At 42.0% G+C, this 14,546-nt stretch overlaps 1 protein-coding gene across 3 annotated transcripts in view; it reads left to right on the top strand.

Moving 5' to 3' along the window:
• Positions 1-14,546, top strand: part of SPTBN5 (spectrin beta, non-erythrocytic 5) — a 436,876-nt gene that overhangs the window by 139,244 nt on the left and 283,086 nt on the right. For 2 of the 3 annotated variants that reach the window (XM_069732520.1, XM_069732522.1), the window contains exons 13-16: positions 5,207-5,392; positions 8,330-8,482; positions 12,467-12,597; positions 13,615-13,857. In XM_069732520.1, coding sequence (XP_069588621.1) covers positions 5,207-5,392; positions 8,330-8,482; positions 12,467-12,597; positions 13,615-13,857 — 713 coding nt within the window. The remainder of the gene's footprint in view (positions 1-5,206; positions 5,393-8,329; positions 8,483-12,466; positions 12,598-13,614; positions 13,858-14,546) is intronic. The other variant, XM_069732521.1, reaches the window with a different exon arrangement.

Genomic DNA, 14,546 nt, shown 5'->3' on the forward strand with positions numbered 1-14,546 from the left:
TAATGTAAAGTAGACATGTGGGAAATGTTATTTATTAATTATTTTACATGACATATCTCTGTGATTTAAGGGCATAAAAATTCGAAGTTGGAAAACTGCAAAATTTTCAAAATTTTTGCCAATTTCAGGTTTTTTTCACAAATAAATGCAGGTAATATCAAAGAAATTTTACCACTATCATGAAGTACAATATGTCTCGAGAAAACAGTGTCAGAATCATCAAGATCCGTTGAAGCGTTCCAGAGTTATAACCTCATAAAGGGACAGTGGTCAGAATTGGAAATATTGGCCCGGTCATTAACGTGCAAACCACCCTTGGGGTTAAAGGGGTTAACTTAATACTTTGCTGCGATTACAGCTGCAAGTCGCTTGGGGTATGTCTCTATCAGTTTTGTACATCAAGAGACTGAAATTCTTGCCCATTCTTTCTTGACAAACAGCTCAAGCTCAGTGAGGCTTGATTTTTTAGCTCTTTCCACAGATTCTCGATTGGATTGAGGTCTGGACTTTGACTTGGCCATTCTAACACCTGGATACGTTTATTTGTGAACCATTCCATTGTAGATTTTGCTCTATGTTTGGGAGCATTGTCTTGTTGGAAGACAAATCTCTATCCCAGTCTCAGGTCTTTTGCAGACTCCAACAGGTTTTCTTCAAGAATGGTCCTGTATTTGGCTCCATCTATCTTCCCATAAATTTTAACCATCTTCCCTGTCCCTGCTGAATAAAAGCAGGTCCAAGCCATGATGCTGCCACCAACATGTTTGTCAGTGGGGATGGTGTGTTCAGGGTGATGAGCTGTGTTGCCTTTACGCCAAACATATTGTTTGGCATTGTTGCCAAAAAGTTAGATTTTGGTTTCATCTGACCAGAGCACCTTCTTCCACATGTTTGGTGTGTTTCACAGCTGGCTTGTTGCAAACTCTAAACAACACTTTTTATGGATATCTTTGAGAAATGGCTTTCTTCTTGCCACTCTTCCATAAAGGCTACATTTGTACAGTGTACGACTGATTGTTGTCCTATGGACAGACTGTCCTACCTCAGCTGTAGATCTCTGCAGTTCATCCAGAGTGATCATGGGCCTCTTGGCTGTATCTCTGATCTGTCTTCTCCTTGTTTGAGATGAAAGTTTAGAGGCACGTCCGGGTCTTGGTAGATTTGTAGTGGTATGATACTCCTTCCGTTTCAATATGATCGCTTGCACAGTGCTCCTTGGGATGTTTAAAGTTTTGGAAATCATTTTGTATCCAAATCCGGCTTTAAACTTCTCCACAACAGTATCACGGACCTGCCTGTTGTGTTCCTTGGTCTATATGATGCTCTCTCTGCTTCAAACAGAAACCTGAGACTATCACAGAGCAGGTTCATTTATACAGAGATTTGATTACACAGATGTGGATTATATTTATCATCATTAGGCATTTAGGACAACATTGGATCATTCAGAGATCCACAATGAACGCCCCACTTTTCAGTTTTTGAAATTCCTTAAAAATTTTAAATAACCAATACATTTCGTTCAACTTCACAATTGTGTTCCACTTGTTGATTCTTCACCAAAAATTTACATTTGGTATCTTTATGTTTGAAGCATGACATGTGGGAAAAGGTTGAAAAGTACCAGGGGGCCGAATACTTTCTCAAGGCACTCTAAGTGTTGTCAGGGTGGCTGGGGCCTGCTGAAGGCCTCCTTGGCTGTCCTCTTAGTCCTCCTGTGAATCAATATCAGAATAGTGAGGTCCGACATCTGGTCATTGATCAGTTGTTGTTAAACATCGAACAGAGCTACTCTGCTGTACTTTGCAGCGGCCACTACACATCTACACAGTGCAATGTCTACAGCTAGATGTCACCAGAGTTGCTAGCTGATTGGTTGGGGTGCTGGGTATTGGCCTTTTACTGATCTAATATTAGTTACTTATCCTGGAAATAGTTAGTCAATATCATATTGCCAGCAACTTCTTTAATAATGAAGTAATTATTTGGAGTAATGTGTCTTTATTATTATTATACATTTATATAGTGCCATTTATTCCATGGCTTTTTACATTTGAAAAGGGGCAAATATAGACAAGCACAATAATGAGCAATACAAGGCACACACAAGTACAGAAGGAGAGAGGACCCTGCCCACGAGGGCTCACAGTCTACGGGGATGTGTGAGGATACATTAGGAGAGGGTAGAGCTGGTCGTACGGCAGTTCAGCAGACTAAGGATTACTGCAGATTGTAGGCTTGTCTGCAGAGTTGGGTCTTCAGGTTCTTTTTGAAGGTTTCCGTGGTAGGCGAGAGTCTGATTTGTTGGGGTAGAGAGTTCTAGAGTATGGGGAAAGCACAGGAGAAGTCTTGTATGCGATTGTGTGAAGAAAAGATAAGAGGGGAGTAGTGAAAGAGATCTTGAGAGGATCGAAGGTTGCGTGAGGGTAAGTATCGGGAGACATGTCACAGATGCATGGAGGAGACAGGTTGTGGATGGCTTTGTATGTCATAGTAAAGGTTTTGAACTGGAGCTTCTGGACAATAGAAAGCCAGTGATGGGTTTGGCAGAGAGCAGAGGCTGGGGAATAACAGGGAGACAGGTTGATTAGTCGGGCAGCAGAGTGTAGGATGGATTGGAGTGGTGCCAGAGTACTAGAGGGGAGGCCAGAGAGCAGGAGGTAGCAGTAATCGAGGCGGGAGATAAGGGCATGCACTAGCGTTTTTGTGGTTTCATGGTCAAGGAATGCACGGATCCGGGAAATATTAATAGTTTGAGTCGGCAGGAGGAGGCAAGGGCTTGGATATGAGGCTTGAAAGAGAGGGCAGATTCAAAGATCATCCCAAGGCACCGAGCATGCGGGACTGGGGAAAGTGAGCAGCCATTGACATTGATGGATAGGTTTGGTGGAGGTGGAGGAGAAAGATGATGAATTCTGTTTTGTCCGTGTTCAGTTTTAGAAAGCAGCAGAAAAGAAAGCTGAAATAGCAGACAGACATTGTGGGATTTTGGTGAGTAAAGAGCTGAGGTCGGGTTCAGATAGGTAGATCTGCGTGTCATCGGTGTAGAAATGATACTGCAAACCGTGGGATTCTATGAGCTGTCCCAGGCCAAAGGTGTAAATGGAGAAGAGCAGGGCCCTTGGACTGAGCCTTGGGGAACACCGACAGACAGGGGGCGAGGTGAGGAGGTGGTGAGGGAGAGGGAGACACTGAATGTTCGGTCTGTTAGATAAGACGAGATCCAGGATAGGGCCAAGTCTGTGATGCCAGGAAATAAGAGAATCTGTAGCAGGAGGGAATGGTCGACAGTGTCAAAGGCAGAAGACAGGTCTAGGAGAAGGAGGGCAGAGTAGTGTCGCTTGCTCTTGGTGGTTAGTAGGTCATTGGTGACTTCAATTAGGGCAGTTTCAGTTGAGTGCGGTCAGAAGCCAGATTGTAACTGGTCAAAGGGGAGCAGGAGAAGAGGTAGGAGGACAGTTCAAGATGGATATGCTTTTCCAGTAGTTTTTAGGCATAAGGGAGAAGAGATATTGGGCGATAGCTAGACACAGAGGATGGGTCGAGGTAGGGCTTTTTGATGGGTGTGATCTTGGCATGCTTGAAGGATGAGGGGAAGATACCAGTTGTGAGTGAGAGGTTGAAGAGGTGTGTTAGGGTTGGGATGAAGACTGTGGCGAGGTTAGGGATGAGGTGGGATGGGAGCGGGTCAAGCGTGCAAGTGGTGAGATGTGATCTTGACAGAAGGGTGGAGAGCTGATCTTCTGTCATGGTGGAGAAGTTGGTTTTGGAGGAACAGGGTTGAGCAGCTAAGAGGGGCATTGGGGGCTGCAGGACAAAGCTTTCTCTGATTGTATCAATCTTCTGCTTAAAGAAAGAGGCAAAGTCTTCAGCAGAAATGAGAGGAGAGGAGGGAGGTGCTGGGGACGGAGTAGAGAATTGAAAGTGTTGAAAAGCTGTTTAGAGTTGTGAGACAGGGTGGATATGAGAGATGAGAAGTTTGTTTTGCGGCAGTGAGTGTGGACTTGAGTGTGGACAAGGGACTGCTTGTATGCGTTGAAGTGCTCGGTAGAATGGGATCGCTTCCATCTCCGCTCAGCGACCCTGGACGCCTGTCTCAGTTCTTTGGTCAGGCTTGTCAGCCAGGACTGCCTGTTGATTGTACAAGTTTTCCTATGCTTGAGGGGGGCAGCCGAGTCAAGTGTTGCTGTTATTGTGGTGTTATAGAAAGTGGCCGCAGTATCTGTGTCATGAAGGGAAGCTATGTCTGTAAGAAGGAGAAGGGACTCAGAGAGTGATTTTAAATTGAGGTGTTTGAGATTTCTGCGAGGCTGAGTGAGTTTGTGGAGTGGAGGCTGCACACTAGGAAAGGAGAGGGAAGAGAATGACAGTAGGTTGTGGTCAGACAGGGGGAAGGGTGAGTTAGTGAGATTAGTAAGGGAACAGGGGTGGGTGAAGATGAGGTCTAGCGTGTGGCCATCTTTGTGAGTGGCCGTGGAGGACCACTGAGCGACGCCAAAGGAGGCAGTGAGTGATAGAAGTTTACGGGCAGCTGGGGTGGAAGCGTCAATGGGGATGTTGAAGTCACCCATGATGATAGTGGGGATGTCAGCAGGAAGTGAAGTAGCCAGGTGGTGAAGTGGTCGAGAAAGGTGGAGATGGCTAGTTCTGGGGGGCGATAGGTGACACCCAGCTGGAGGTTGGAGTGGAAGTAGATGCGGACGGAGTGCACCTCAAATGAGGGAAGAGTAGTGGAGGGTGGTAGCAGAATTGGGGTAAAGGAGCAGGTATCAGACAGGAGGAAGCCAACTTCTCCACCACATTTGTTGCTGGGGCGAGGGGTGTGAGAGAGATGGAATCCGCCATAAGAAAGTGCAGCTGGAGAGGCTGAGTCAGAGGGGGTGAGCCAGGTTTCAGTGAAGCCAAAGAAGGTGAGTTGGTTGGCTGCTAATAAAGAGGTCAAGGATAAACGGCAATTTATGGCAGACCTTACTCAGAATAGTTGACATCATAATACCTGATGGGATTTACACTGTTGCAACCTTCTAGAAACTAGGGTTAGCACTGTCTTAAAGGTAAAATTACAATGTTTGGTGTCAAAGTGCATGTTTACTACATTCCCATTTGATTGACAATTGTTCTGTCCACTTACAATAGTTTACATGATTAGGTTTAGTGTATTCTGATATCATTTTTATGAATTCATCCTTTTTCATTTGATTTCCAGCAGGAGAAAAAGACAGGAAATGTTATAACACAAGAAAGGAGCAGACCACAAAAAAGAAGCTACGTGGCATTAATGCCCCCTGAGACCGAAGAGTCCAAACAAGACCCTCAGATGTCACCAGACAAAATCAGAGGTGTGCAGGACGAGATAGAAGCTTCTTATGAGAATCTTCAGCAACTGGCCAAGGTAATACGTTTGTACGCTCTTCCACTTGCAAGTATAGATGGAATTAGAAATGTCATCAATCTCTGGTTGAGCTTTTCCCTAAATGAAAACTTGCTACTAGGGTTGCCAATTTGACATTTTATTTCTTCTGGACAGCTTATCAAACAGACAATATTGTATACGGACACATTGGAAAACTATAATAAACTATTATTATAAGTGATCCATGCATGCAGCCCAACATCCTGATATAAAGACATTAGCTGCCTTCACTGTAAACTGTAAAATGATAAAGTTAAAATAATCTGTATATATTTTTTTTTTAGCTTAAAAAGAAAATCATGGACTCATCAATTTTTTTTTACTAAAATGGCAAAAAAGTGCCTTATTTTTACAGACTTTTACCAGGTACACATAAAATTGGCCATTTTTATGCGCTAAACGCTCTCATTTTTCATATTTCTAGTGCAGTAATGCAGTTCAAATTTCGTATTTCAAGTTTGCATGTTCTAGCGCTGCAGTGTGCTGCCTTATTTACTTAACTATATACGAGTTGGCGACTCTAGGTTCAGCACCTGTTCACACTTGGTCTATGTTTGGATGTGCACGTCAGGTTTTTGAAATGTATTCTTTAGCCTTCTGATCGTGCACTCCGCCTCCTAGCCACAGGTGTTTTAATTACAGCAGGTCCAATACCCCTCCACAGAGAGAGAGAATTTTAGTCTAGGAAGAGGTTTCACATGTACCCATTCAGATGGAGACGTTTATTCTCAGCGAGGTAAGGCAAGTGTAGGACCTGGTATAAGAGAGATGCCGTAAAGGGGCTACCAGGTACACATAAAATTGGCCATTTTTATGCGCTAAACGCTCTCATTTTTAATATTTCTAGTGCAGTAATGCAGTTCAAATTTCGTATTTCAAGTTTGCATGTTCTAGCGCTGCAGTGTGCTGCCTTATTTACTTAACTATATACGAGTTGGCGACTCTAGGTTCAGCACCTGTTCACACTTGGTCTATGTTTGGATGTGCAGGTCAGGTTTTTGAAATGTATTCTTTAGCCTTCTGATCGTGCACTCCGCCTCCTAGCCACAGGTGTTTTAATTACAGCAGGTCCAATACCCCTCCACAGAGAGAGAGAATTTTAGTCTAGGAAGAGGTTTCACATGTACCCATTCAGATGGAGATGTTTATTCTCAGCGAGGTAAGGCAAGTGTAGGACCTGGTATAAGAGAGATGCCGTAAAGGGGCTACCAGGTACACATAAAATTGGCCATTTTTATGCGCTAAACGCTCTCATTTTTCATATTTCTAGTGCAGTAATGCAGTTCAAATTTCGTATTTCAAGTTTGCATGTTCTAGCGCTGCAGTGTGCTGCCTTATTTACTTAACTATATACGAGTTGGCGACTCTAGGTTCAGCACCTGTTCACACTTGGTCTATGTTTGGATGTGCACGTCAGGTTTTTGAAATGTATTCTTTAGCCTTCTGATCGTGCACTCCGCCTCCTAGCCACAGGTGTTTTAATTACAGCAGGTCCAATACCCCTCCACAGAGAGAGAGAATTTTAGTCTAGGAAGAGGTTTCACATGTACCCATTCAGATGGAGACGTTTATTCTCAGCGAGGTAAGGCAAGTGTAGGACCTGGTATAAGAGAGATGCCGTAAAGGGGCTACCAGGTACACATAAAATTGGCCATTTTTATGCGCTAAACGCTCTCATTTTTAATATTTCTAGTGCAGTAATGCAGTTCAAATTTCGTATTTCAAGTTTGCATGTTCTAGCGCTGCAGTGTGCTGCCTTATTTACTTAACTATATACGAGTTGGCGACTCTAGGTTCAGCACCTGTTCACACTTGGTCTATGTTTGGATGTGCAGGTCAGGTTTTTGAAATGTATTCTTTAGCCTTCTGATCGTGCACTCCGCCTCCTAGCCACAGGTGTTTTAATTACAGCAGGTCCAATACCCCTCCACAGAGAGAGAGAATTTTAGTCTAGGAAGAGGTTTCACATGTACCCATTCAGATGGAGACGTTTATTCTCAGCGAGGTAAGGCAAGTGTAGGACCTGGTATAAGAGAGATGCCGTAAAGGGGCTACCAGGTACACATAAAATTGGCCATTTTTATGCGCTAAAAGCTCTCATTTTTCATATTTCTAGTGCAGTAATGCAGTTCAAATTTCGTATTTCAAGTTTGCATGTTCTAGCGCTGCAGTGTGCTGCCTTATTTACTTAATTATTTTTACAGACTGTCCTGGAATTTCTGGACAGTTGGCATCCCTGTTTGCTTCAAGATGTTAATCTTTCTAGTAGTATTATGTGCAGTAGCTTTTGAACATGTTATGCAAAAATTGGTAGGCTCCCACTTTCACTAGTGTGAACAGAAAGGTCCTACTCTCACAAATTTAAACAGGGCAATTTCCATCGCATGGGTTTTCTCCATTCGGCCTCCCCTTCCTTGAAGGGACAGAAGATCTTATTACAACGAGTGGCTCATTGTGCACCACCACTCAGTGGAACCATGAGACCTCAACTTTTTTCAGTCTCTGCTTTGAGACTCTTCACTGCATCTCTCCAAAGTTTCTTTTGTAGAAGGTGATATTTCTGGTGATGATAACTTCTATTTGCATGGTGTCAGAGCTTGCAACCCTTTCCCGACTTTCAAATTTTCTTACTGTGATCCCTGATGGGATATGCAAAGGCCTGTCAGCCTCCAAAATTATGGATCAGGTCCACTTTTTCACAAAACATGTCTGCTGGTAAACAATAAGGGGCAATCGGAGCTTTTCCAAGGGGCCATTAAATGTTTAAGTTCTACAGGACAAAGAGCTCTCTATGATTATGCAATAACTGTGGGCAGAAGTGATGACATCGGTGTCATATCTTTGTCTTCAGTACCAGGAATCTTTTTCTTATCTTTTAAATTGTGGCAGAAATCTGACTCTATATTTGTTTTGTAGAAAAGGAAGAAAGTTTTGGAAGAAATGGTCCGTCTGTATCAGTTTTACAGCGCTTGTGGGGAGTTCCAATCTTGGATGGATGACAAGGAGACAATTTTTCAGACTTTTCAGCCAAACCCTGAAAATGTGGAGGTCATGCAGCAAAAGTATGAGGTAGGTGGCCTATTACTGGTGTGACATTCAGAATTCTGGCCTAAATTGCTTTGAAAAGTCGTAAAATTTGCGCATAGTGCCAGTCATGATATATCGGGGCAACAGTGACTAAAAGCTAGTGTGCTGCTTCAGCTGGGCCCCTCCAGTAATGGTACTGAGTCACGGCAGTTCTGAGTGCTGGTCGAGTCCGTCCGAGGGCTCGCACCAGTCTTTGTCAATTGTGGGGGTTAATAATAAAATGGTTTGTGACGCTAGTTGGGATGTTCGGCATGGTATGGTTGCGCACAGAAGAGGTTACCTGAATTTTAGATGGTGATGGACAGTACCAGATGATTAACCCTTTCCCAACTAGGGCTGGCTCCCAGGGGAGTTAGAACAGGAATTGTGCAGCAGATAATAATCAGCGTTAGACAGGGTAATGATCAGTTTGTACATTTTACTGAAGTTCTGCAAACAGTTCCAGACGCTTTCATGCAAATCATACACAGAGTATTGGTCAGACCTGCATGGTGAGCATTCAGTTTCTCTGCTGCGATGTAGTGTAGACTTCCTGCTGCTAATTATACCTCTGGTAAAGGATTCTTTTTTTACCCCCAGGGGTCCAAAGTAAACAGTTACTGGATCCATGATCCCTTCCAGAGTGCAGGCAGCTTGAATCTTGTGGAAAACACTTTCTCTTGCAGCAGTGTCACTGATTCTATGCACTGCTGAGCTCGTGGGCAAAAGCCCACACTACTGCTCCTTATATGAAGTCTTTCAGTTCAGCACAGACCCTGGAAGTCTCTGTGCTCTAGGGACTGATACCCTGCCTCTTGCGACTTGTCATGGCAGAGAGAGAATGTTCCTCTCTTCTGCCTGAGGACCTCCATCATGCTGCCTCTTCCTACATCTTCACTGCTCTGCAGTAGTGTCTGTATATTGCAAGCACCTCCTCCCGTGCACACTTCCTGGTTCAGGCAAAAGTGCACAATCCTCAGTAAGGCTACGTTCACATTAGCGTTCCGCTAATGTGCGTCGCTGTTGCGTCGGCGACGCAGCGGCGACGTGCCCCTATGTTTAACATAGGGGACGCGTGCGTTTTTTTGGTAGCGTTTTTCGACACGTGCGTCGTTTCCGACGCTAGCGTCGGACGCAAGAAAATGCAACAAGTTGCATTTTTCGTGCGTCCGATTTTCGTCAAAAAACGACGCACGCGTCGCAAAACGCAGCGTTTTTGCGCACGTTTTTTGTGCGTCGTGCGTTGCGTCGCCGTTGCGTCGCCGACGCACCGGCGCGCAACGCTAATGTGAACGTAGCCTAAGGGATTGGGTAAAATGTGTGGATGCAGTCATAACAGCAGAGAACGTAGCCCTCACCATAGCTGATACTGATAAAAGTATATCACACACGCAGGCATTTTGTGGCTCTACAGACACGGGAACCACATTAGCCTTACAAACCGTGTCGGTTAAAAAGCTATTAGGTTCAGTTCACGTGAACATTTACATTTTTAGGCCAGTCACATCCGTATTTGTAGAGGGAACCTGCATACAGCTCTGTGCACTCATATGTTAGAAACTAGCATTGTTTTACCCATAGACTGTTTTTTTTCTCGAAAACTAAACTAAACTGACATACAATTGACAAAATTGTACGGTACATTTTTTATTGAAAGGGCTGTACAGTAGTAGTCTTGTTATATGCATCCACCACCACGAATCACTCCTTGCCAAAATGTAGTTGAGAGACCACCATTATCCTTAAAATAATCCAATATTTGCCCAATATTTGAAATAAATGCCTTAAAAAACACTAGCAAATGAAACTAAAGAATGTGCACAATGTGACAACTAAATACAAAACCATACAAATATCTTTATTAATTCTTATAAACACACAGAACTAAAGATGCATAGGACATGTGACCGACGCAGAAAGGTCCGGCCCAAGTACCCTGGTTCACTGGCTATACACACGAGTTCCTAGTAATTAGGCACAATCAATATTGTATGTAAAAAGTATAAAATCAAGTGAAATAGCATACAATAAAGCAAGACACAAGACATACAAAAATAAATGATATCACCATGAGCATAGGCGAATCCTAAAAAATACCAAATACTTGTCAAATCAATTCCTCAATAAATAACCAGTAATTACCGGAATACCAAGTAGGTGCAAATCAAACACAACATGTGTTTCGTGTTAGTTTTTCGTGTTAACACCCCTGAAGAAGGTAATGCGAAACATGCGTTGTGGCTGCTTTGTGCACTACCTGCTATCCTAGTTGTTCTTGATTCCTTGTTGCTTGCAGGCTAATGATAGTTGTCATTCTGTCCTTTTACCTTTCAAGAACACAATATGGTTTTCATTTAAATACTAAATTTGAATCTTGATTCACAAAGCAGCTCCTCCAAGCATAATTTTCAGCTTTGCTCTGACAGATCTAGGAAATTTATTTTATCCGGTTACAAAAGAACATTGTGTAAGAACTAATAAATATTCTTGGCAGAGTTATCTGCATAATATTTTCATATGCTGTGAACAAAATAAAACTAGCTCAAATTTGCAGGAGTTTTCCAAAATCATTTTGAAATATTTATCAGTAAGATTTATTTTTTTGCCCAAAGTGCTTTATTGCCGACGAATCATTTAAACTGGCTGATGGTGGCTATTAAACAACTGCATAGAATCCTGTTTACACAGGCCAACTTCCATATGCACATAATGATCAGTAAAATGATTGTTCTGTACACATAGACTGCCAATAACGATTATTTTTAAGCAAGCTTAAATATAGTTTCACCCGACTAACAAACATGTGTTTGTCTAGTGATCATCAGACTCTTTTAACTGTCCAATTATTGGGAAACAAGTTGCTGACAATGGTCCAATGCAAAAGCACCCTGAGACCTGGATTCACCAAGATTGACGTTTTGCATGCCAGTCTTGATGAAGAGTGTGTGGCATAATGTGTCAAAAATGCATTAAGAGGTGCATGTTTCTTAACGCTGTGGGCCTTAGCAAGAAATGTACACGGTTCAGAGATGAAGTTTTGATTAATTTGTCTGCTTTACTTGGTCACACAGGAAAGAAATATATCTTGGTACCGTGTTAGCCAGTAGATAGAAAAATATTTAGAATTGAGAGTCCTCAGTGGTTGATACCTTTTAATGGCTAACTGAAAAGATGGTAACAAATTGCAAGCTTTCGAGACTAAAGGCAAAGACTAAAAGAGTCACACAGTAACAGCAAAGCTCAGCCCACTTTTCAAAAAGTGTCCGGAGCTGGCCAGGACTATCATAAATATGCAAAAACTCACAAAATCTTTGCACAATTATGCATTGGGCAAACATTTTAACAGTTTTCAGGTAACCTGTAAGGAAGGTTATTTTACTTTGGTCTCTGCTCATTAGGTTCTATGGCGCCTTTTGTTATTATTTCAGTCATTGAGTAGCAATGTTGTATTCATCAGATGTTGCTTCCATGCTTGTTTTTTGTTTTATTTTATATGCTATACTGTTCCAGAGACCTTTCTATTTAGTGTTAATATTATTGTTTTTACCAAGGGGGCATGGCTCACAGGATTTTCTAGGGCGTGTCTTAAGGCTTCTCTGCATAATTACCCTGTGAGCACTGCCCCTTTTGTAAAGAATGTAAAAATAGCACTGAATAAAATAAAAGTCATATATCCAAGGCCATATGGCGTATTTAAAAAAAAGGAAAAACAGAATAATCAGAGGAGGAGAGGAAATAAAATAAGATAAGACTGGCCACTTTTTACCTGGTGACAGATCACCTTTAAGTCCGAGCATCTTCCTGCTATATATATATATTCCCATTTTTTCAATTATTTTTAATTTAGTTTTTCTGTCATCCAGGCTATTAAGATGGTGATAAATCATGGTGACCCGCAGCATACTGTTTTTAGATGGCAACAGATTTTGGACATCGCTGTAAATATTTTAATCATTTAATAAGTAACATTGAATGTTTTAATTCCAGAATTTCCTGACTGATCTGGCAGCTGGTAAGGCACGTCTAGGCGAGATTAACAAGATGGCAAATGAATTAGTCAAGATTGCTCCTGACATGAAAAATCAAATTCTGGACCACATGAAGGCCATTAGTAAAAGGTGTGGTAACTTTATTGGTCTTACTCACTGGCTTTGTCATTAAGACCTTGGGTTAACTATCAGTGGTCATTAATCACTATAGTAATTCAAGTTGTATACAGGTGGTCCTCCTAGTTTAACATTGTCTTGGTTCCCAAGACCAGACAAGACGGTGATGTGGAGTCCGTGCAAGGCTACACAAGACAAGAATGTGTTGTTCAGCACCAATACGTCAGCATGAGATCTTTTTAAAGGGGTTGTCTATACCAAAATTTTTTTTAGAATGTTGTAAAAGCCATACTCTTCTCACTGATATGCCGCCAGTGCAGTTCTGATGCTGTTTGTGTTTCTTTCCGGTCTCTGCTTGCTAGTCCTTCTCGACACACAGGAAATAACTGCACATTTACTGTCTGTCCAGAGGGGCTAGAAAGCAGAAACTGGGAAGGAAGAGTCAAAACGGGAGTAACAAGCCATTAATAAGATTTTAAAAATAAATAAATAACAGCCAGACAACACCTTTCAGTCTTGTAAGTTATACCACCAGGTATCTCGCTTGCATTTCTAAAAAAAATGATCACAAATATTTTTTTAATTCTTTATTTATATTAATTAATAGGTCCGTTGCTGAAACACGATAGCACAGCTGATCAGACTAGGGAATTTGTGGGATAGCTTAAAAAATTAAAGCGTACAAAATTGTAGACTCTGTACCCTGTTTTCCTCATTATACTGGATGACAGGGGCCGAGGTTCTGTCTGAATCCAGTTTTGCCTCTTTTGCTGTCCATTTGATTTGAATCACATGCTCAGCAGGAAATAGAAATGTTCTGAAAAGTTGGTGATAAGTCATAGATCAAATACAAAGGCATAAGAATCCTGATATCCATCCTTTCTAGTGGGGTTTCATGCTAGTTACAGTCATTAATGGACATCAATGTTATCTTTGGTAAAACCCCATTGATAATGCATACTATTCATGTTGGACTTGGATCTTGATAAAATAAATGACTAAAGAAATAATAATATTTATTCCACTCAGTTGGAATCGCTTGGAAGTTCTGAAAGAGGAAAAGGGTGCAGAGCTTATCGGCCTGGCTGATGTGAAGACTTTTCTGCAAAACTGTCAAAATATGGAAACTCTGATGCAGGAGAAGAGAAAAGAGCTGGAGAGTTCAGAGCCATCTGGGAATCTGGAGTCGGAGGAGCGTCAGTGGAAAGCACACGAGAGGGATATTGATGTGTTAGAGAGAAAAATCGCTTATCTAAAGTCTATGGAAGAATCGTAAGTACTGTACAAGACCACCAATACAGGACATTTACAATATGGTCTTAGAATACATCTTATGGCTACAGTATAAAGATTTGTCTAATATCTTATTAGAGCTTTCTGAGATAGGATATGTGCACACAACATGTTTTTCTAGAGGATTTCACCTCATAATGCTAAAAACCCTCCAAAAATAATGAAAGTATGCACAGCTTTGTCAAAATGACTTGTTCCGTTTTTTTTCTCGCTACGTTAAAAACTGTAAAGTGGCTAAAACAAGTGACCTGACCTTTACTTTACTACGTATAGAATTTTTTAAAAAATGCCATGGCAGATCCACCGCAGAAGGCGTCCAAGAAGACATCTAAAAAGATTTTTCAGGGAAAATACCACCAGCAATTTTGTGAAGCAGTTTTTGATGAAGAAAACACATGTGTGCACACTAGTGTTCAAAAAGTCCTGTGAGAACATACCCATAAAGGACTTTCTTGGAATAGGTTATTGATATCAGATTGATGGGCGCACGGAACCCAGAACCCTGGTCAGCTGTTTGCAGGTGCCACGGTAGCGCTCTGTCGGCACAACATATACCCTGTTGTGGTGCAGCAGTGACACTAAACACTTGCCACCAGGTTTCTCCAGAGATTGCAATTCCTAGTCACAAATCCAACAGGGATTTTTTGCAACTTGATCACTGTAGGACC

This window comes from Ranitomeya imitator, chromosome 1 (assembly GCF_032444005.1).
Source record: "Ranitomeya imitator isolate aRanImi1 chromosome 1, aRanImi1.pri, whole genome shotgun sequence".
Lineage (NCBI taxonomy): Eukaryota > Metazoa > Chordata > Amphibia > Anura > Dendrobatidae > Ranitomeya > Ranitomeya imitator.